At 39.1% G+C, this 24,171-nt stretch overlaps 1 protein-coding gene across 4 annotated transcripts in view; it reads left to right on the top strand.

Moving 5' to 3' along the window:
- Positions 1 to 2,097: 2,097 nt before the first annotated feature.
- Positions 2,098 to 24,171, top strand: part of CBLB (Cbl proto-oncogene B) — a 134,283-nt gene continuing 112,209 nt past the window's right edge. Inside the window, exons 1-3 of one of the 4 annotated variants that reach the window (XM_051780942.1) lie at positions 2,098 to 2,250; positions 3,137 to 3,295; positions 13,417 to 13,667. In XM_051780942.1, coding sequence (XP_051636902.1) covers positions 2,098 to 2,250; positions 3,137 to 3,295; positions 13,417 to 13,667 — 563 coding nt within the window. Of the gene's footprint in view, positions 2,251 to 2,444; positions 2,965 to 3,136; positions 3,296 to 13,416; positions 13,668 to 24,171 lie in introns of those variants that run through there. The other 3 variants (XM_051780939.1, XM_051780940.1, XM_051780941.1) reach the window with 3 other exon arrangements.

The raw sequence follows: 24,171 nt of genomic DNA, 5'->3' as shown, positions 1-24,171 counted from the left end.
ATACTGAAGATGTAGGTATCTCTTTCACCTGCTTCTCCCTACTGGCTTCCTTCCAACATGCACTCACATGACCCGCTGACTGCAATTCCCAGAATATCTGTACTTACTGTACAGCATCAGCCATAAAAAAACACTGTTTGAAAACCACTCACTTTTCCCATCGAACTGGGGAACTCTTAATAACACAATACAGATGCAGAGGGATGTAAGGAACCAAGCTGCTTGCTCCTGCTGGCTCTGTACTCAGATGAACTGCAAGACAACATGACTCAGCCCCAGACAGCTACCAAGTGGAACTCACAGATCATAGCTCTTGGCAGAGTGCAGAATATGAAGGGAATGACACAACAACAATGGAAACAAAACAACTGAAAGAACCAAAGATTTTACAAGTTCAAAAAAAGCATCAGATCCTCTGCTTTATTCACAACCAAACAAGAGAGAGCAACAGAGTGAGCAGTCACTACCAACTTAATCTTATGAAAGCTGAGATCCAAACAAAAAAAAAGGACAAAGATACCTGCCAGAGAAGAATTTTAAACCCACATTTAAAACAACACAGGGAAGGGAGCAGTTTACAGAGCCTACAGTAAAATGAGAAGTTTCCAATCCACTTAAGGCAAGCAACTGCCAATTCATATCTTAAAGCTATAGGGGAACAATGGCCTTTGAGGAAGACATTGATATAATTTTATTGTTGTATGTGTGCCCAAGAAAGTAACATTTTAAATCAAAAGGAAGACATCTGCACTATATGCCTATAAATTACAATATAAAGAAAAGGAAACTGAAATACTCTACAAGCTTTAGTACTGTTTTTCCTGACTCCTATTTTATTAAAAGTCAAAAGACAGAAAAATTATGAAATATTAGGAAAAAGGGAGAATCCATAAAAAAAAAAATCCTCACAAAGAAAACTACTATGGAAAACATACTTGCTGAACCAAAACTTAAAAGCACTCCTTTAATGCAATTGTCTTTAGAAAATAGCATCAAAGGTTTTAAGTGTTGCATTTTTGATTCTTGTTATGATAAATAATTAGAATATTAACTCTTGCAAAGTATAACTACTCCCTGGAACATATTCAGAAGAATCTGAAGGCAAGTATCTTGTACCCTGTGCAGGTAAGCCTCATTTTTTCCAGCATTCACAGGTAATACACAAATTTGAGTGGAAAACTCGCCCTAAAATAAAAGTTTAAAGACTCATCAATTGTGTTTCATTTACCATATCTGCAGGGCAAGTGTTCCTATCAAAATAAACATACCTGAAGGGGTGTTTTTGACTAGAAGGTGCCTACATACACCCTCACCACCTTTGGGAGCTTCATGAGGCTCTCCAGCCCATTTCCAGCATGGAAATCTCAGCACTTGCTTACGAGCAAACCTCCCTACCTCTCTAAACAAAACAAAACAAACAAAAACCCAAACCCAAACAAACAAACCCAAACAAACAAACAAACAACCCCCCCCAAAAAATAAAACCCAAAAAAATCAAGAGAAGAACCCAGACAGACAAAAGCTGAAGAAGTTCCTGTTCTTAGTGGCCACAAAAAACCCAGCAAACTCCCAGAAGCGCGAAGGGGAAGCGCAAAGGCAGCAAAAATGACTACTGATTGTTAACACACACCGAGTGTTCCCGCGGGCAGGGGTCCCACGGCTCCACCGGGAGAGGGAGGGACACGCTGCCACAGCCCCTGGAGACCCCACAGCCAGGGACAATGCCAGTGTGAACGCCAAGCCAGCCCCTACCCAGCACCCCCGCTGCCCCAAAGGCCTCAGGCCGCCCCCTCCGCCAGCGGGACCAGGTGGGGCCGGAACCAGCCCTCCCTGGCTTCAACCACATATCCCAGCCAGCTTTCCCATCACTCCAACCCCTCCTTCCCGCCTCCTCCCCATCTCGAACCCCTCTCCCCGCCGCCACCCCGCCCCGTGCCCAGCTTCACTTCCATTTGCTGGCGGGCACGTCAATCAAGCTCAGCGTCCCCTTGTGATTGGCTGTTGTGTAGCGGTGGCTCCCGCCCCCGGGCAGGGGGCGGGGCTCCCGCTCTGGCACGGCCGCGCAGGCGCGCACGGAGTGTTGTGCCGGGGGTGGGCATGTTCCGAGCAGAGGAGCGGCCGCCAGCGCGCCGCGGGGAGGGGGCGGGAGCGGCACAGGGAGCGGGGCCGCCGCCGAGCCAGCCTCACTTCCCAGGAGTGCGGGGAGACCACAGCCTGCCGGGGGCTGCGAGCGGTGCCGCAGACAGACCTGTGCGTGTGCATCTCTCTTTCTCTCTCTTTCTCTCTCTGTCTGTCTCTCTTGCATGTGTCTGTAGGACTATCCACACACGCGCGCACATTCCCACCCGCCCGCCGGGCGGGCTGGGCTGTGCTACGGGAGGGCGATGCGGGCGGCGGGGCAGCAGCTCCGCACGGCTCCCTGCGGGGCGGCAGCTCAGGACAGAGTCCCTGGGGCGGCCGGCGCGGAGCCGGGACGGGGCGCGGGCGCGGGGCGGGATGCGCTCCGCTCCGCCTGCCTCCCGCGTTGGGGGAGCCGCCGCCGCCGGAGGGAACAGAGCCTCGTCCGGAGAGACGCTTGGCCGCTCCGGACTGAGGACGGGGGAAGCGGCGGCCGCAGGGGCTCAGGAGCCTCCCTGCCCGCCCCCGGCTTTTCCCGGCGGCTCCCCTCGCCCTCGGCACGCGGCCGTGCCGCGCCAGCCCGTACATCTGTGTGCGCCGGGAGCCAGGTCCGCGCTGCCAGCCGCTGCCCCCGCCTGCCCTGCGGGTTCCTGCCTGCCTGCTGCCCTCGCTGCTTCTCCCTGCTCCCTCCTCCTCCTGCCCCCGCTCTGCCGCGGCCTCTTTTGTTGTGCGGGGCCGGGCATGGGGGCGCGGAGCCCGGCGCGGGTGTGCTCCCCCCTCCCGCCTGCCCGTGCCGGTGTTGACGATAAATCCTGGATCGCTTCTGCCAATGTAAACCCGGGCCAGGTGGGTTTACGCTGTTTGTCGTGAAAAGTTAAGCTTGTTCCTAAACATGCCGTGATCTTGCCCTTTCCTGCCCGTGGAGAAGGAAGTGTTGCCTCGCAGGCTGCGACGGGTTCTGTGACAAGATGTTTTCAGAGCACCTTGTGAGTCTGTGTTTCTCTGTCTTTGCGGCCAGCTTGGCTCCCAGATGGCCAATTCGCTCAACGGCCGGAACCCGCGCAAGGGACGGATCCTGGGCTTCATCGATGCCATTCAGGATGCTGTGGGCCCCCCCAAGCAGGCAGCTGCCGACCGGAGGACTGTGGAAAAGACCTGGAAGCTTATGGACAAAGTGGTGGGTGTCTCGGTGCATTCGTGTATACACAGTGAAGAATGGGACTATTTAAATAAGTACACATGGGCAAACAGCTCCTTCCTCAGCTCTGACTACTGTGCTGTGTGTGCCTCGGGAAGTAAGGGGACTTATATTTTAGGTTATTTAAGCACCATTTGTCTTTTTTTATTTTTTTTTTTTCTTTCCAGTGGCCTCTGGCTATGTTTTTTTTAATCTTGGTTTGTGGAAGGAAAACAAATGTGTGTGTTTGCCTTAGGCTATTGTTATTTTCAGATCCTTTAAAATGACTCAAACTTGAAGAGCTGTCCTAACCAAAAGCTGCTTAACTTAGACTTGTAATCACATATTCTGTGTGTTTCGTGTTGGATCACACTGTTAGTCTGCAAACAAGACCTCCGAATTATGAAACTTCAGTTAAGCTAATCGTCCTGTGAGACACGTTGGTGATGGCAACATAGATGTGTTTGTGCTTTTAGGAATGTGCGTGGGGACTGGGGGATGTCACTCTTGTCAGTTTAGTAAACAGATTAGTATGGTATGCCTAACTTTTAAAGTATCTGTTCTGCATTTTAATGACTTAAAAATACTTCTCCTCTTAATTTTGAAACTATAGATACACTGTATTGAAACTCATTTTTCAGGAAGTGAGGGGATAGACTGTAGTTTTTAGCTCTTATAGCTCTCTGCATCAACCTGATACATTTTGTTTAGTATTATATGAAATGACAGCTTGTATGATGGTAGATTATCTAGAAGACTTCCGTACCAGTGGTAGGAACAGTTTGATTATAACATGGATTGCTGTTCAGGAGATGCAGGCACTCTGCTTTGCACATGGGTTGATACTTAAGAGCTTCCTCTTGAAACTGCTGAGCAGTGAGTATTACTACCTGTTGGCCTTGGATCTGTATGGCAAGAGAGTTATGACTTTTTGTCTCAGTGGTTCTTTGTGGTTTAGTGTAACTGCTTGCTTTCCCTGTGGCTCTTGTAAAATATTTAACATTTTTTAAAGTTCATAAGTAGTTATACTGACATGGTGGAGATTATTTCTTGTAATATGCCTTTACAGGTGGTAACTTCAAAGTTTTTGTCTGTGTTCATATATGCTCTACTTTTTGATGCTCCAAGAATAGCATCTGTATTTCCACCGCATTTTCTGATGATGTTTATAAACTTAAACCCCAACCTTGATAGAAATCAATACTATCACAAAAACTTTGTTGATATTTTTCTGTCAATGATCAGGATGCTGTTAAGAGTGAGCATCTTGTAATAAGAAATGCAAATATGAATCTCTGAAAGTAGGTGCTCTTCCTCAGTAGAAGGAAGTTTTCAACTTGGAAACTAGGAACCTGGTTTGTTGTTGAAACCGCATGGGGAGTGTATAGCTCCCATTTCCCCCTGTGTCAGGTCTTTTACAGATCTATACAGTAAGGTTGTACCCTGATTTTTTTTGTATATTGTCTGTGTATTGTCTTTAAACCCACTGTTTGGATTTGTGGATTGCTTTCATTCATCCAGTATAGGATAACTGTATTTGTCATAGCCCATCAGAACAGCCAGTAAGGCCTGTTCAGTAGAAGTCACTGGAAAGGCTGGATATTGTGCTGTGCTTCCTTTTTCATTTTACTGGATAAGTGTCCTCAATTTGGATCTTTAATGTATCCTCTTTAAGCTGCCTTCAGTTAATCAAATTTTATTTCCAAATTGTATTAAAGTATACCAGACAGGATGATGTCATAATGTGAGAATGCTGTAGCTTGCTGCTTGAGTTTTTAGTATTTCATACTTATAGCGAAAGGATGTGTTTGAGCAAATTTAATATGCTGGCAAACAAATTTAAATCTCTTAGCCTTCTGTGGCAGTAGGTGCAGGAAGGTCATTTTTTCTCTGCCTAGATCAAACCCAGGGATTAAAATCAGAAATAGAAACCAGCTTGATCAACTGTTGTTTCAAATCCCATTTCTGGAATGTGTTCTATGACTAATTTCTGTGGTGGGTCACTGATCAAATTAATACCTAGCCAAGGCAATAGCTCTGTCAAGTCAGTGAGGTGCTACCCATAGTGAGGTTGTGGTTTTAAGGCCTATTTTGCTTGTTGTAACAACAGTCATTATTCTTGTTTATTCTTTAACTGTAGCAACTGTGATAACCATCGTTTTTTACTGTAAGGTAGATAAAGTTTTCTCCTTTTCTAAAGGTGTTAGGGAAATGGAGAATGGAAACAAAGCAAAGCTATTATCTTGACCAAAGAATGAAAAAAGACCAGCCTTAAAAACTAAGGGCAAAGCTCAATAATTTCCGGTTTACCTTTCCTTCATTTCTTTCTATAATTTCTTCTTCTGGCAGGTGAGATTTTCTGTGTGAATTGTTTGTTTGCAACAATAAGGGATTAACCAATACTACAAATACTGCTACCCTGTAAGAGCTATACTGTGAGGGTGGTTTTATGGTGTGTATAAAAGTTCTGGCTACCTAGACACCATGCAAACTTCTTGGTGTGGAATCGATTCTGTGTCATGGTTTCAAATTGTTTGGATTTCCTTGTAATGTCTGTTTTCCATGGCCTGATGCTTTAGGTTGGAATAGGCAGAAGGTTGCGTTTTTGCTTAAGTGTCTTCTCTTTAAGCTTTTAATATCGGTTTGAAAAAGAGTTCTTTAGCAGGACAGAACGTTATAGTAGTGTTCCTGCTTAGAGCCTTGTTTGTAAAAGCTACTGTAAGCAATATGCTTACAGGAAATAAGAAAAAAAAATTGCTAGTAAGTAATCAGTGAATGTGGATTGTTACCTGTACATCTTATATCTGTATTTTCCTTTCTATACTTCATCCATTGAGATCTGTACATTTTTTGTTTACTGGTATGTCTTTTTTAATGTGAATTTACAATACTAACTGTATTGGTAAAGGGTCATCAACCATTAACATTAATGTCCAGTTTCCCTGCTGCTTTTCTCATGGGTAAGCAGTAGCTTTACCATTAAGAACCAAAAATATTTTGTTTAATGCCTTTGCAATGCAAAGGATAATATTCCTTTTATGGTTTGGAAGGCTAGCCCCGCGTTCCAGTGCTAGCATTGTATGAGAAAGTTGACCATATATCTCTGGACTTGTAGCAAGCAAAGTGCTGTTTTTAAAGCTTGATGTCTATTTTAGAAAGTTCCTGTGAACAAAAAAATCAGTATTGTTAACAAACAACTCAAGTCTTCTTTAAACTATGTATAAATTATGTGAGGATTTTTTTTTCTGAAATTGTAAACCTTATGGTTTTTAAAACCTAGAGACTAGTAGTGTATTACTATTAGAGGATAATGGTTATGTTGAGACAAACTTTGGGAGAGAATGACTGTTATGTAAACATGGGAGTAGTTAGGTCAGTTTACTGCTTGGGCTGTTTAGAGTTGCCAGTACTATTTGTTCACACTTCAGTCCTGTGGGTTTCAAGCTGATAAAATTGTGACACATTCTGAATGGGATATTTAGAACAGGTATATTTCAGCAACTTTCAATGACTTTTCAGAACTCTTATGCACTGGACCTGAAAATAATTAAATTTTCTAACATGAAGATTAACAACATTCCCTAAACTATTTGGGCACTCTGTCATGGCCCCCTCAATTGCTTGACTCTGACTGGATAAATGGGGTGGCAGTTTGATTTGCTATTTAGTAATTATTCAAGAGCAAATTAGAATGCGTGTCCAAAGCTCATACTCTTGATTTAGTGAGTAAAAGCTGTGTTACCTCTGCAACTTAGTATTGTGATTTACTTTAAATTAACATCTCTAAGCATCTAAGTGAACATATGAAGTGTGGTAGTTGAAACTACGTGTGCATTGGATATTCTTTGCAATGCTTTATGTAATCGTTACATTAGTGTGCAACCCTCCGATTCAATTAGATGTCATTGTTCCAAAGGATCTAGAAAAGGCAGTCATCAGTCACAACCATGCTATTCTTCATTGTATAATCTGGTCCGGTGACAGGACTTCAGGGAACGATGTGAAGCTGTGTTGGGAGAGGTTTAGGTTGGATATTAGGAAAAGGTTCCTTTCCAGATGCGCTGGAACGGGCTCCCCAGGGACAGCACCAAGCCTGCTGGAGTTCAGGAAGTGCTTGGACAATGCTCTCGGGCATATGGTAGGATTGTTGGGGCTCTCCTGTATCGGGCCAGGAGTTGGACTTTGCTAATCCTAGTGGGTCCCTTCCAAGTCAGGATATTCTATGATGCTATGGTCAAAGGTGGTAGGAAGTCTTATGTCCTGCATACACTGCTTGTGGAAAAAGAATAAAATAGTAAACAGAACTGGAAGCTACTCTGTTTCTAGTTGGAAGAAAGTAAAATTGCTCTCTGAAGTCAACCGTCCTTGTGCATATGTAGCATCAGGATTGTTATCACTTCTACCTCCAGTATGGAAACATACGGCTCAGTTGTAGTGTGGTTGTTGTTGAACAAGCACTTACTGTATTCTCAGGCAAAAAGACTGGTGATTGGGTCACCTCTACTTACATTCTGATGAGAAGGCTTCTTTCAGAAAGAAAAGCCATCTCTGTCTTTCTGTGAAAAATAAAATGCATTGCAGTTAAGGGAACTTTAGGCAGGAAGAAATCTATGTTCAGACTTTGACTGTTTTCCTGGTTAGCCCCTCCTGATAAATTTTTTCAGAGTTCATTGTTAGTAGCACTGTGTTGTGGTTTTCTGGAGAACTGCAGAGCTACCTTTGTGCTCTCTGTGGTGTGTCAAAGTGTTTTAATTCTTTGACAATTCTGTACAGCGTGGCAGAAGGCACTCATTCAGTTGGGCAGTTTTGAAGTGTAGTTTTGGGAGTGTGTGAGCACTGATGCTCCGATTGTTCTAGCTCATTCTGTTTAAGCGGATGTCCTACTCATTAGATACTTACTCTGTTTTAGCTGAGGTACTTTCCTTGTATTGTCTTTGACTAGCATTAGGTGTTGAAACAGGTTGTGTTAAGGCTGCTATACTTTGCTTGAACAAAAGTTCTTTTCTCAAACAACTCCAGGGCTTTCAACTTTGTTTGCTTTAAAAAGTGAATAGAAAATAGTTTTCTGCAAGAAATTGTCTCCATACAATAGGCCTCCATTACTCTCATCTTTGACCATGCTATGAAATAATGCCTTGTAATTTGAGTCAAACATATTCAAAAATGGTGGAGGAAGAGAGGAGGGAAGAGGAGGTTGATTTTTTTTCTACAAAGGAACTAGAGTAAGCTTGTCTAGAAGTTCCAGAGTTAACTGTTTCAAAATCAGTTTCTGGTAGATTAGGATAATGCCTCAGTGTTTCACAATCAGAATTGTACTCTCTTGCTTCTGTGATTCTGGATTAAGTACTTGGATTTTCCCTGAGTGAGGTAGTGGAAGGAGCTTAGTTTTGTCTCAGTTTACCTCAACAAGAGAGACATTTCTTACTAACTTGTTGACTGACTGCTTTTAATTTTTTACACTGCTTGCTAAATATGTACATGCTTACTTCCAGTCAAAACAATACAAAAATCACACAGTGATATGATTCATGTCCGCTCCTAAGGTGTTGGTGAGAGTTGCTTTGTAAAGTGCAATATAGAGGTCTTTATTTTTGGAGTGTTTTTTTGGTTGTTTGTTTTGTTTTGAGTTCTGTTTTCTTTTGAAGAAAGATCTTGGTAAATCTTTTGCGTCAGCAGGTGTTATTTCTTGTTGCTTACTTTTAATTGTTCACTGCTGTGGTATGTGTCAGGACATCCTCATGCTGGAAACCATATGGTTTAGCAGCCATTTCTTTACAATATTACTTCCTTTCAACTGAAACCTTGTGTACTCTATAAAGTAAAGAAAACCTTGTGCTACTTCACTGGATCACTGACTTGAACTTAATGTTAGCATTTTTTTCAATTAGAATGTATAAGGCTAATAAAGGTGCAGAAGATTTTTTTGTATGACTTTCTTAAAAGCTTATTTTGAAATTGAAGGTTCTGGTAGTGTGCTGTATTTGTCTCTGTAAATTCATCAGAAGGTGAAGCCTCGTAAACCATCTTGACTACAGGATCCAGTTTTGATGTGTATATGACTGTATGTAATGACACTGGACTGAAGACTTTCTACAACTTCTGAAAGAGAAACTTATTTTTTTAATTTTTTTTTAATTTTTCCTTATAACTGGATATTCTTTTTGTATAGTTGAATGGACTGACTGTTGAAAATTCAGCCATCAGCATAAGCAATTTGCTTTTTCCTGTTGTTTTTATATTTTAATGGTATATAATGTGAAACCACTTATATTTTGCTTCTTGGCACATCTGGTTGAAAAGATAGACTTCAGGAAGATAATTAATTCTTTTTTCATGATTTTAAGTTAGAAAATAAGTAATTCAAAATGTTTGCAGCCTTCTTTGCTTGCAGTCTGCTTTCATTGCTAACTTTTTCCTCTGAATAAACGTCACCATCTTTCAGCTATTTTTTTCCCCCGTGTTTGTTGCTTCATAAAGTTGTAAGGCCTAATCAGTGATACAGATTTATGTCACCTGTAGTTGGCTTTGTGAAGAATGTCAGTCTGATTTCGAGTTTTGACTGAATCAGAAATTGCAGAGAACAGAAGTTCAGAGGGGAAACATCTATGCTTTTCATAAAGGTTTTCACTTCTGTGTTTGAAAGTCCAGTTCTTCTTACTCTTCTACAAAAGAAAAAGAAATTCATGTATGTCTCTGCATGGATGATTTTTCAGGTCTGTCTACACATGCAAAATTCTTTGCCTGATGTCTGAAATCTCTTTAAAGAATTCTGTCAGCTTAACTTCAGTGTAACAAGAAAAAAATGTTTAATCTCCTTCCGTGAGTTTCTCTTGTTAGCTCCTTTCTTGATCTTCTGGGGTGACACCATCATCCTGCCTTCACTTGTGCAACTCCTTTACTTGAACTGCTCTTTTAGAAGTTGTGTCTGAATCTTTCAGGTCAATCCATTCACCTAAATCTCTCATTCCATCCAGACTTTGCTATTCTCTATGTAAGTTCAGCTTTGCTTTTCTGACCTTGAAAGAATGCCATCCTATCCAACCTTTATTCTCTGAGAATGCTACTTCAGGCATGTCCTAAACCGTGGCTGGGACTCTGTTGTCCTTTATTTATCCTGATGACCTTATCTTTATCACATGAAATATAAACAAGTTATTTTCACTTTCAAAGTCTCTTTGCATTTATGGATTGCAGTTCCAGACTTTATTACCAGGTCAAGACATGATTAGGTATCTTAATATTTTACTCTTTTTTGCTTCCTTCTATCTTCTTCCTCAACTGAGGAGTTCTTTTATGAGCCACAAAATTATTTGAGACCTTGCTGTGAAACATTGCTGTTTATATCTAGAAATAGTGAACTGCTAGTGTTCAGTCCCTGAACTACCCTCTAACATGTTCAACAGTGTTATGCTTATGTATTCATATTTGCCTGCTTCCCCTTGGCTGTCATTTTTTTTCTATTGAGATTGTAAATTTCTCTGTGAAAAGGCTTCCTGATGTGTTACTTGGTCTAATAGTTGAAAGAATAATAGCAATTACTAAACCAACAATGGATCAGTGAAATGAGGGGAGCTATTGCAAATGTCATGTACTGTTTTGGATAAAATGCATTTCTACAGTACTTATGGGTTTGTGCAGTTCCAGTAGTGCTGGGCTTCTTTTTAAAAACTTGTCAGTGCTTGACTTCTGTCCATTCAGAATTCTGTCTCCACTTTTCTAACTATGACCCCAGTTACCTAAGTCTGCTTGCCTGATTGTGTTTTTATGTATATGTTTCAGAGGGTAAAAAACTATGATGTGTTTGCTTTGCTGTTTGTGGTGCCTGAAGGTCTGCTAGTGACAACAGTCTGAAGGCAGTACATTTTTTAATGGTTAGATCTAGAAATTGCAAGAGGGATCAACAATACTGATAAAGCTTTGAGTTTAGAGAGGTGAGTGTTAGAGAATACAAGTTTGTTCCCCCTCCCCCGGAATTGCTCAAGACTGCACTTTTTTGAAGTTGATACATTAGTCAGAATAGGAATCTAGTTTCAGCAGTATTAAGATGTTTTTACAACCTCGTTAGTTACCTCAAAAGAATGTCAAAGTCACTAATATATAATGTGGCAATCTCCAAATGATGCCTATAAAACTTTTATACCACATGGACTTAATTTTTTTTTAAGTATTTGCATATGTACAGCTGCACGCACATGTTTAGAATGTGTCCCTCTTCAGTGTTTTAGCTGATCATAGACAGCTCAGTGCAATACCACTGAAAAACTACCTGTTAGTTTTGATCTCTCTTGCTTTCTAGAACAGAACATTACAGAACAAACTATAAGAGAATTTGAGTAGCCAGGAGACAATTTTAACCTTGTAGATGTTTAGGAAACAAAACCTTTCTCTTCCAGAAACAATTCCAGTAGATACTAGATTGAAATAAAGTTGTTCAAGTAATCGAAGTTTATTCTTTAAGTAAGATATATATTAATCAATTAATATTTGTACCATTTAGGAACATGAGGACTCCAAGTCCATTAAGATGATCTTGTATTTGGTTTGCATGGCAAAGTTTTAGTAACGGAGAGACTGTGGGGTAGCTTCTGTGAGAAGCTGCCAGAAGCTTCCCCCACATCTGATAAAGCCAGTACCAGACCTGCTGCTGACCCCCATCAATGATGGTGGTAGAGCCTGTGGGATAAGGTGTTTAAGAAGGCTGGAAAAAAAGTTACTGTGCAGAAGTCTGTTGCAGGCAGGGAAGAGAGCAGTGACAATATGTGAGAGAAACAGGTCTGGAAACACCAAGGTCAGTGCAGAAGGAGAGGGAAGAGGTGCACCAGGTACCAGAACAGAGATTCCCCTGCAGCCCTTGGTGCAGACCATGATGAGGCAGCTGTGCCCTGCAGCCCATGGAGGTCCACAGTGGAGGAGAGATCCACCTGCAGCTTGTGGAGGACTTCAGGATGGAGCAGGTTGATGCTTGAAGGAGGCTGTGACACTGTGGGAAACCCACACTGGAGCAGGCTCCTGGCAGAACCTGTGGACCCGTGGAGAGAGAAGCCCATACTAGAGCAGGTTTGCTGGCAGGACTTGTGACCCAGCAGGGGATGCATGCTGGAGCAGCCTGTTCCTGGAGGGGACAGTAAGCTGTGGAAGGGACCCACGTTGGAGCAGTTCATGAAGAACTGCAACTTGCAGGAAGGACTCATGTTGGAGAAGTTTGTGTAGGACTGTCTCTTGTGGGAGGGGCCCCATGGTGGATCAGGGGAAGAGTGTGTGGCAGAGACTGAAGAGAAAGGAGTGGCAGGGATAACCTGTGATGAACTGACCACAGCCCCCAGTCACTGTCCCCATGCGTCACTGGGGGGAAGGAGGTCGAGAGGATAAAATTAAGCCCAGGAGGAAGGGAGTTGCTACCCTACTCTGATTTGATTGGTAGTAAAATTCAGTTCCCCAAGTTGAGTCTATTTTGCCTGTGACAGTAACTGGTGAGTGATCTCTCCCTGCCCTCATCTTGACCCATGAACCTTTCATGACGTATTCTCTCCCCTCTTACACTGAGAAGGGGAATAATAGAAAAGCTTTAGTGGGCACCAGGCATCCAGCCAAGATCAAATCACCAAACTTCTAGTACAACCAGGAGCTGAAAAATAATGCTTTTAAATTCCTGTAGGTTTTAAGTTGTTTGTTGGATAAAGAAAAGAGAGAGCCATCAGATGACTAAGTAATTTAGAATGTCAGTTCTTGGTAGATGCTTAAACATCCATAGGTAAGTTAGCTTGCAGCAAACAGATCTGTATGAAAGTACTGCTCTTGGCTTTAGTTGCATGCTGTGTTTTGATAATATGCTCCTTAGCATATATTAGGCAGGCAAAGACATTCTTACTTTAAGGGAAAAGCCCCAAACTTTGTAGGTAAGCTTGTTTGCTTTTTATACATGTGACAAGATTAAGTCAAATTTTACCTCTTTTGACATTAGAGTCTATGTTGGGATTTCACGGAATATAAATGAAGTAGGATTTACTTCCGTGTGCCTGGAGACTAGAGAAGTATGTTACACCTATAAGTTTGAAGATGTCAGATCAGTTTTTGTCCCAACATATTTCTTGTCTTTTACATTCTCCTGTTTTTGCTTATAGGTAAGATTGTGCCAAAACCCAAAGCTTCAACTCAAAAACAGCCCACCTTACATACTTGACATTCTACCTGACACTTACCAACATTTGCGACTTATACTGAGCAAATATGATGACAACCAGAAACTTGCACAACTCAGTGAGAACGAATATTTTAAAATCTACATTGACAGTCTTATGAAAAAATCAAAACGGGCTATAAGACTCTTCAAAGAAGGAAAGGAAAGAATGTATGAGGAGCAGTCACAGGACAGGTAAGTGAAATATTTAAATATGAAGTAGATTATTGGGTCTGTCTGCTTTCTTAACACTGTTGTCTGCAGCTATTGTATTTTGACATTTTTAATTATTTAAAGAGCAGAAACATTCATTGCTTGGATTCATTGACCCTGCAGGTCAATCAGGAATTAGCTGGATTTGTTCCACTGTATGCTCTTATCTGTCACTTTGTGACCTTTAAAACCAAGTGCATTTCCTTCATAAAACATTCATTTAATTGTACTTACTTATTCACGGGGTCCTGCAGTATGTAGTTTTTCCTGTGGTAGAGAGAGTGACTGTTAACTTGGCTTGAGCTTGACCTCCCTACCCCAGTTCTTAAAACTGTGGGAGCCGTGGTGGATGTTGACTTGGAGCTTTCACAAGGGATGGAATGAAACAAAACAATATTCACATTTTCAGATATTATGTGGTGTTAGCATAAGGTGATGATAATGCTAGTTTGGTGCTGAGAAGTTGCATCAGAAACCTAACGGATTCCTGATTTGCAGTGGTTCAGTTTTAATAAAAGGAATAATGTCTGCTTTATCTGTACTCTTGGTGGTAACTGAAGAGGTTTTTAATATTTGATTTTATTACCTAATACTTTAAAAAGAGTATTTCAGGAAATTCTTTGCAAAATCTACCATCTTGTTTTGGGAAGGAGAGAATATAACACTGCTTGTGGCCATTAGTCTTTGCCATGTGTTGTATAACTTTAAATCTATTCAAATAAGAGAGATGATGCTCTTTCCAGAGTCCCTTCTTTTTAGAGGAGATAGTGGGGAGTGGGAAACAAAGTGAATGGAGGATTGAATCCTTGCTCTTCTGACTGCACCTGAGCTCTGAGGCAGGCATGGTTGCAGTATAGTTTTACAGCTGGTGAAAGTGTTGGTAGAAGCAGTGAAATGTCTACATTCTTGTAAATGTCACTGCTGTTATGTTTGATTTATACATATGTTCCTTCCAGATCTTTAGCAGTGATTATAGCTGTTCAGTGTACTGTGGTAGTCTCCTGTGCTTGGTAGGGTGTCTGAAGTTTGCTTAACATCTAAGGAAATTTTTTTTTTTTTAAAGTAAGTAAAGACTGTCCAATTGGGAATATATGTAGAGAAAATGCTCCAAGAGGAGCAAAATACACTGTTTGAGCTGTTTTAGTGACAAGTACAGATTTTGGTGGATGTGTTTGGTGTTTGAATTCCTAGGTATGTAAAAGAACGTTTTCCGTGTAGATGCATTCTTACCAGAACCCCTGGAAGAATTGTTCAGCATGGAGCCTGTGGCTTCTTTTTTAAGTATCCCATTTGTTGTATGTGCAGAAGTCATTGTGTTGCAAAGGAAATGAGAATTTTCTATGGTGAGGGAAATTTGACAAGTGGTTGCATTATATAAACAGGTTCTATTTTGATATACCTGTGCTGTATGAAATCTCCATCTGCGTAAGGTTTTGCTTACAGTTAGCAATAAATTAAAACCAGTTTCAGTGTCACTTTTTCAGAATATCTGCTGTTACTGCTTGAATGACTGTGGAGAAATTGTCTTTAGTAATTTTATCTAGTTGTTAGCGTTGCTTTCTTCTTTCCAGTTACCCACTTCATTTCCCTGTGTTAGGGTAACAGTGGTGATATAAGGATGTCTTGTGAAGCAGACAGTTTTTGAGGAAGGTACAGTTAACATATTTACTGTCTTTTTGTTTGAGTCATTCTTGTGACATGATTAGAGAGGAGGGATTTTAAAGCAAATCATACTAATGAAGTGCACTGAATCACAATAACTACTTCAGGCTCCCTAAATTTGTATTTCAGAAGGTGACAAATATGTTATTTTGCCTAACTGATGGAGTCTGAAGCTTGAGGAAAGGAGGGCAATAGAAATGCTTTTCCTGTGTTCGAATTTTTAGCTGTATTTCCTATACAATCTGCATTCTGACTGTATGTCAGAATGCTTAAACAAAAAAACTGTAAGCATTATTTCAGCAGCTCATGCCATTCCAAGTTAAAGCTACATCTTTATGATTTCAGTGCACCCTCTTTCATCTACTGGTAGTGTTTAATCTGTATGTGTGTCGTAGTTTAAAGTTGACTGAAGGTGTACTTGTTTGCTGAGCAAAAAGCAAAGCAGTGCTTCAACACACTTAATCGTGTTAATTCTTGGTAACTTAATAAAGAAGTTGTTAATGGTTTTAGCTTATTTGCTTCCAAATATGCCTGCATTAACCTAAATACATTATTTGTTAGCATTATGATGCAATCATAGGAATGATCATTTAAAGATATGTTTTTGAAGATGCTTCTAAAATGAATGTCAAATTGAAATAGTCAGTTTGTAGTAGAAGCATTGGGAAGTAGTCAGTTTTAAAAAAAGGCAAGGCAAATGTTGACACCTGGACAGTTTCTATGTTTGTTTTTTTGTTGGTTTTTTTTTTTTTATTTCTCTTTTGGTTTCTGGATAGAAGGTCATCATGGAAAAGAGAAACTGACTGTGTTTGGAAGCATTCTTTATGTATATATTCTTTGTATATATATATATATAGGTATAATTTTAACCTATTAGCATTATTAAATAATATTTTTAATTCTATAGTGATGGTACATTTAGGAACCAGTGCACATATACATGTGATTTTATTTGTCTGATGACACCAAAGTTACTCCATTGTGAATAATTTGTCATAAATTTTAATTCTCAAAGATCCTGTGCATGAAACAAGATAGTGTGCCAATCAGATTATGTACAAATAATTATGTACAAGAGCTTACACTGTGTTAGTGCTGCTTCTCTACCTTGTTTCCATATCAAATACATGTCTAAGAGTAGTTGGTGCTGTTCTATACTGTATTGGATGAATCTTGCTAAGTGGAGAAAGCAGGGTTTGCAGGTTTGTTTGTTGTGTTTGAACTGCATCTGTCCTCTGGCTATGATGTCTACTTTGAAATTATGTCCTCTCAATCCTCTTGCTTAATAGGAGATGATGGTTCAGTAAGTTCTGTAAACTGTACTAGATATAGACTTCACAGAAGTTCCACTGTGAGTGAGGTAATTTTAAGATCTTTTTGTCACAGATTTTACTTTCTAAAAGGTTATTAACCCAGGTTTATTAAAACTGCTCACTCAGGTACATCTACTCTTAAAAGGCTTTCTGTGTCTTCAACGAATTTGTTTTTGTTGGGCCCTTTTTTTTTTGGTTCTCTTTGTTTATTGGGAAGTAAACTAAAGCTGGAAAACATCTTTTCTGTGAAGTCCAAACTTCCTTTCTTCTTGCTGCATTCCAGAATTATGCATCCAGAAAAAGTAAAAACTTTGTAGAATGGCAGTTTTTCAGATAAATGTGTTAGCCAGGTGTAGAAATCAAGCACATCAGTTATAATAATGAGACTAGAGGAGGAATAAAGTGGCAGTGGGGAGATTACATTTGGATTCATTCAAGATGCTGAACATGGTCTTCAGGGCTAACACAACTGCTTTTTACTAATGGGGACAAGTGGGAGGTTTCCTGTGCTTACCTGTAAATCATGTCCTTGGAAGAATACACCTTTTGATGAAATTTATTCATTGACTGTTTTAATGTTGCATGCCTTCTGCTGTATGCCCTTTATTTGAGAAGTGGAAAAGTATAAAACCAGGGTGTATAATTAACAATATCTTAAATGCTTCTCAGTTTGGCCAAAGTAAGTTGACTATTTTTAAGTGGCATTCCAGAAGTGGAAGGTAAAAAGAAAGATGGGTATTTCTTAAGTAGTAGGTGGTATGTGTATGAAGGTGGCAAGAGGAGAAGAACTGAAGTGGTTTTGGGGCCAGTGTAGAAACAGATGTGCACGTAGGGAAAGTCAGAGTCAAAGCAGTCCTTCGAGGTGATCACAAAACTACTCCTGTTTCTGTATAGAAAGTCTTACTAAATTCTCTTGTGCATCTGGCAATTTGATGTCATGATTCAAATTGTGTGTTTCTAAATTGTACAGCTTGTTTAAATGTTTAATTGGTGCAGAATTCTTATACTCTCTTAAGGCTTCTGAGGAGGTCTTATCTACAGTTCAGGCAATAGATCAGGTTCTCCTTTGTTACTGTTCATGTTGGTTAATGGTTTTATAGAGTATGCCATTTCTCTTCCTTAAGTCTGCACTGACAATTGAGATCAGTTAAGGTTCTTGAATCAAGTCCTTGAACTGGCACATCAAATTACACAGCATTCTTGGTAGAGACCTTTCTACTGCAGAAATTTCTGGCATATTCCCTCCTTACCTTGAAAATATAGACTTGATAAGAAGTTAAAACAGTTAGCATCAGGATGAGTGTCAGGTATTCCAGCTGTAAAACAGTAACAACCATTTGTATACTTCTGTCCTGTGGTAAGTGTAAGCTAGCTTACCGTGCTTCTTTGAATTACCTCATGTTCTACCACAACCTTGCTGTTTTATTTGTAGGAATTTAGGAAGTTTATAACTTAGCTAGCCTCACAACTTGTTTGTGTCTCCAGGCAGAGGAAGTTTTGTTGATTAAAAGAAGGATCAGGAAGAGTAAAGTTTTGATTCAGGATGATTTTATTTGGACAAGTTAAGATTGTTTTGGCTGATGGTTTTCTTGTTTGACAAATGGAATGTACAGATTCACAAAAGGATGTTACTGGCTCTTTTCATACAGCCAGTTTTGGCTATTGGTTGATATCACACAGATAACTTGGTAATTGTCAAATAAAGTAAAAGTTATGGGCTTCCTAGAATCCTGTAACTTGTTCCATTTTCCTAGCATATTATGTAGCTTTTAGTCTTCAGTACATTCTGAGCTGAACAGTTAGGCTGTACATATCATGCGTCTGTTGCTTAACGTGATATGTAAACCCCTCTACTTAAACTGTGTCAACACATTTTAGAGATGAAATATATTGACTGTTTAATCTTGCTGAAGCTAAGGGAAAGAAATCTAGTATTTGTTTTTTTCCCCTCCTGTATTTATCTACCTGTATTTTTAGATGATTCCTTCAATAGATTTTTAGGAAAGGTAGTTGCATTAATCTGCTTGAAAGTCTTCTGGAGTGTTGACTCATTGCTTAAAACTGCTGTGCTGTCTGTAGGAAAAAGAGGACACTTCTTCAGTGTACAACCTTTATTAAGGTAATTGGGAATGGAACTTGGCTACAATAAATAATCTCTAAGAAAGAGGCTTCTTCTGAGGAAAAGAGAGTAGATGACTGATTAGGTGGGGTTGCATGGGAAGAGGAAATGCAATGAATTTTTTTTTTAAGCTTTTATGTTATGGTGAGAATTTCCACCCCCCTTTCCCCTCCTTGTTCCTTAGATGTGATATAAAACCAGATGTGAGCCAAACAGCTTTAATAAGCCCCTTGGTGTACCTGACCCACATGAGTAACTGAGCTTCAGTGCAGATTTGGTGAAGCACAAGCCATTTGCTATTTTTGGTTCTAGTCTAAATTAAACAAGGAATGTTATACAAACACACTTTTCAAACAAAGGGACTCTTGTTGCAGAGGGCAGGTGAGAATGCGTGGAGGTTAAAAATGGTAAGGCGGTATTATGACAGCTTGTTCTCAACATAAATGCAAACAGCCTGTGTGACTGCAGTACTTGTAAGGCAAAATTTAAATTTTTAGATTTTTTTTTTTTTTTTAAATCTTCACTGCTTGGGGGAGGGTGTTGCTAAATGAGAACAAAGGAAGTAATAGTAGCAGAGTTACTTAAAGGCAACTATTTATTCAGATTGCAGAGGAAGACAAGGATTTTAAAACCACAAAAGATCCTAATGAAAAAATAGTGGCTTGTAAATTCTTCTAATTGATTTAGATCCTTCATCTATATCTAGTTGTGTAGAGGAGAGATATGTGCACTTTGTCTTTTACGTTTCACTCTTATAAAATCAGACAGCATTTTCTATGTTAGTGCAAGGTGTCTTTCAAACAAGGTGTCTTACAAATAATGTGGTGTTGACAGTCACATCTCACAGTTCAGCTGCTTGTGAGGGGATATACATAGTCTGAGATCCTCCTTGTTGCCCTTTTTGTAACCATTTATACCTGTGAAAAGTGTACATGATGATGTTGCCAAATTTTAAGGTGCCACAGGATTTATACCTACTTTGTGCATTTGTGAAAGGTCTCAAAAAGCACAAAGTTAGGGGAATTCAGTCCTGCAGACTTTTCATGTGTTACATGTTAACTTCTTTTATGATAAACCTAATGACAGTTCTACTAACTAGGATTATACAGTATGACTGATGCAATATCTGTACGGGCATAGTTTTCTACATGATTCCATTTCATGTAAAGTGAGCTGGGGAAAATAGATGGTTTTCTGAAAATACAATACTCTTGATCAGAGGGGTCTGGAAATACTCCAGTGCATTTGGCATTGAGGATAGTAGTACCATTTCTGCTCTGTAACAGCTTTTTTCACATCCCTTCACTATACTTGTCTGCGTGGTCTCTGTAGGGAACAGCTGTGCATGTGGAGGCTGGCCATGGTCACCAGCTATAAATAGAGCTATGTCCTTAGGTATGATAAAGCCCAGCTGATCTCATCAAGATAGCAACTTTAGGAACTTTTTGAAGAAGAGACAGCACTGACTCCTGAATTTACCATGAGGAAAAGTCCTGTAATGGACCTGAATGGATCTTTCATGACTCACTTCTGAATGCGCGGTTGATTCTTAGAAAATTTGCTTTCTACTTCTCTGTCAGAAGTTTTCTATGTTCAGTGGTGTAAGGTATTTGTTTTAGGATGTTCTCAACACTAGCCTGTGGGATGGAAGGTACTTACCATGTAAGAAAAAACGCAGAGAAAGCTTTTAAAAGAAAGCATCCATTTTTATGAAATGTTTGCCTATATATATAAGCACATCTAATTTTATTTTCAGGTTATAAAAATAAATGACTTCCTTTCCCTAATCTTCTGTGGCGTTGTTTTCCATTAAAAATTAGAGACATGAAAGAATAAAAGTCTGCTTTTATGCTATAAAGAAATGAAAAGGAAGTTGGGAATAATCACTTTCAAGTGGTACGCTTGCTGTTTAGTCAATAGAAACTCTTTGAAAGTAAAGTAAAGCCAGTTTATGAAAACAGACGTGCTGTAGTGGTAATCCTTTTATCCAAAGAATGCTTGATCAAAAATCAACCTAGAAGACATGCTCCCTGTGCATCAAAACCTGGTAAAGACCATCTCACTACCCTGTACAGAGTAAGAAATAACCTTAATCTGAAAAAGGGGTGAAAGTACATGTTATGATTAACACAGGTGAAGCCTGAGTTCAAAACAAGAGAGACGGAGTGAGATATTGATGGAGAGGACAATGGATGGAACTCTCCATTGAAGTCTGCTGTGCTAGAAAGAGAGTACTTTGATAATTTTAAAATACTTTGTGATCATTTGACATAATTCTTTCTTCCTATTCTGTTCTTTGCTTCAATATTAATGATGTGAATTTACTTGAGTCATACTAAAAATGACAGAGTTAATATAACTATTTAGTAAGTCTTTTTATCAGTGGCTGCACATTCTCAAGTTAACTTTGTCTTTACAGATTCTACATTGATACTGTGCATGCTCTGGAATGAGTCAAAGCTTTAATATTGTTAATTGATATTGGAGGAACAAGGACTTATAGTTAAAAATGTATGTTTGTGTTGTCTGCATGAAACAGTTCTGCTACTTGTAAGTTTAATATGTTGGCATATTTCATTCTTTTATATTGAACAATTCCAGATGATTTAACAGCATGTTCTCTTGAGAGCCAGTTTAGGAGTATCATTTGCTTGATTTGAAAGAAAATGTGATATTTACACAAAAGACTGTACAATGAATGCAACTATTAAAAAAATCCAAATAAACAGAACAAGTAGTACACAGAAAGTACCAAGAGTGAACTGTGTCTGAAAAGAAGCATGTCTTTTAACACATAGCACAAATGGAAAAAGAAGTCAGTAAGTGAACTTATATGAGGGATAAAACTCCCTGAGCAAGCAGCCAGGTGACTGTCATCAGTGTCTATATAGAACTAACATATTTTGAATCTTTCTGTTTTGGAACCAAGGTATTCATTGTTGAAATATTTTTATATTTGTCTCTAACATATGATAAAATATTGTGTGCTTTCCCCGTCATTTGCTCAGATTTCATATGTCAGAATTAAAGAGCTATCCTGTTCTCTAATAGAAGATTTTCACCATAATCTGTTTATTACCCAATTCTTAACATTGTGTTAAGTGAGATACATATTGAAGAATGTATTGACTTTATTCTTGCAAATACCCTGACAGATCAGAAAAGTGGTGAAGAAATAATGATGTTAGTTCATTTCAGTAATATTTGGTTATAATTATTACTTTACTTTTTCTGGTATGATATAGGGGAAACATAAAAGTAGCAGATGTGTAAGAAACACATTTCTGGGGTATATGATGAAAGATTATAATCAATGGTAACATATGGATTGAGCTAAATTTGATTTCTGTATGGGTAAGGTTGATGTGATGTCTCTGCAACAAGGACTTTGTTTTTTTATTCTTGAATGGTAAAAGTGGAGAAGTAATTTCAGCGTAGTATCTGATGTATTGTATATAGCAGGACTCTGTTGGGAACCTAAACAATCCACCTGGCGAGTTAGTCTTTTACTGTTATTAGCTGGTCTTTGACAACCTCTATGACTGTACAGTGGGAGAAAACTTTGAGGGAAAAATAATTAAGTTTCATTTTTTTCTTCTAATAGATACAATTGTGGGAACGTTCACAAAACATGATCTTGTTTTCCCCTAAGCTAAAATAGTAAAACTATATGGCTTTGAAACTTGAAGCAACAATAAATAGGAAAATGATTCCTGTCTTCTGTACAAAAAATATGCATGAAGATTGTTATTTATTGCACAAATCTTACTCAGAGTTGTCATTAGCAATAGTTAGAGCCTTACTTTGTTCTGTCTGTGATACTAAACAGATGTGTCTATAGAAATAAAATCCACCACCATATCTTATTTTAAGTATTAACCCCAGTTTTGCACCTACCTTCCATAATGTAAATGTGTCTTCTGTTGGGAGTAATACTGAATAATAAGCTAAGGAAGTCTTATCAGCTCTTGATTATCTACTGTCTCTCCTTGAGCTCAAATCCAAAATATTACACAGTGTCTATGTTGATATGACCAAGAGTGGAGAATATCTAGACCCTTGAGAGAGTACTTGACATATTAGAGGATTGGATTAGATCTGTGTACTGATAGGAGAAAGAAAGGGATCTATGGGCTTGTCTATAAGTGAGTAAAGGTAACTGTCTGTAAGTGAATAAAGTAAGTGTCTCTTGCAGGTCCTGATTAGTTATATCTGGAGCCCAGTGTTCATCTCTTTTTCTTGCATCTGTTGACTAACTCATTCAAAGAACTGAAACCTACATACTTAGTGGAAAATCTGGGATCACTCCCTAGCTTGTGTAGAGGAATATTCTGTAACAAATTCAGTCTTGATTATGCTATGAATGAAGAAACATTTTAATAAGATTAATTATTTCTTTTTTTGTGTGTGAGTGCCAGGCCTTAGTGATATCCTAGAGGCTTTTGCTAACCTCTTTATTTGTCCTGAAAAAAACCCCAAACACCTTCATTAGCTCTATATCAGAAATCTTATTTTTTAAGAGAGGATAATTTCATTTGTTAGTTATCATGTTTAAAATAGGACATTTTAGGCAATACTGTATTATTTAGGAAATGACTGCATGAGAAAAAGTTTGCCTCCTGTTACAAGTTGAAGGGCATTAATGCAAGACAGACAAACGTATTAGCATCTGTTTTCAAACTGTTCCAATGGAAAATGGTCCTCAGCCAACAGAATATTCTGTGAACTCATCTCAGAGTTGTTTCTGAGTCATGAGTGTCTGTCATGGGAAGTATGAAATGCAGGGTCAGTAATAAAACATCGTGTACCTAAGAACATTTGCTAGAACAATGCTTAATTTTTTTAAAAGCAGTCATTTATTTGTGCGACCTTACAGGTGTATATCCAAGAGCAGGCCTTTAATTCTAACTACTCTCTAGTGGGATGAAGAGAAACACCTTCAGATGTTCACAATGTCAATATTTTAAACAGTTTGTGGGGCTACAGAGAATTAGTCGTTACATAACTTGTAAAAAATGAAATTATTGTGTTACTAGATGACTTCAGGGTTTAATATCAAACTCCTTGAGCATCATTCTTATTTTTGGAGAATGCTTAGTTTTGACAGAAGAAAAATAAACAGTTTCTTTCAAGTCAAAGTTAGAACTTTCAGCAAATATGGTAAATAAGCCTTCCATCAGTACACTTAGAATAGAGCTGTGTAAGTTGTATTTAATACTCTAGAAATGTCATGCATGTTTAAGGAAGCTATAATGCAACAAATAGAACCTGAAAACATTTGAGTTTGTTAAAATATTCAGCCTATTGTGAAAATTCTGAAGTGGAGAACCTGTGTTCCAACTGTTGTTTGTCATTAAAAGTGATGACAATCTCTGTTAAGAACATCTGCTTG

The sequence above is a fragment of the Manacus candei genome, unplaced genomic scaffold, assembly GCF_025592945.1.
Source record: "Manacus candei isolate 608988 ecotype Guabito, Panama unplaced genomic scaffold, ASM2559294v1 h1tg000014l, whole genome shotgun sequence".
NCBI lineage: Eukaryota > Metazoa > Chordata > Aves > Passeriformes > Pipridae > Manacus > Manacus candei.
This window is presented reverse-complemented; position numbering and strand designations above follow the sequence as displayed.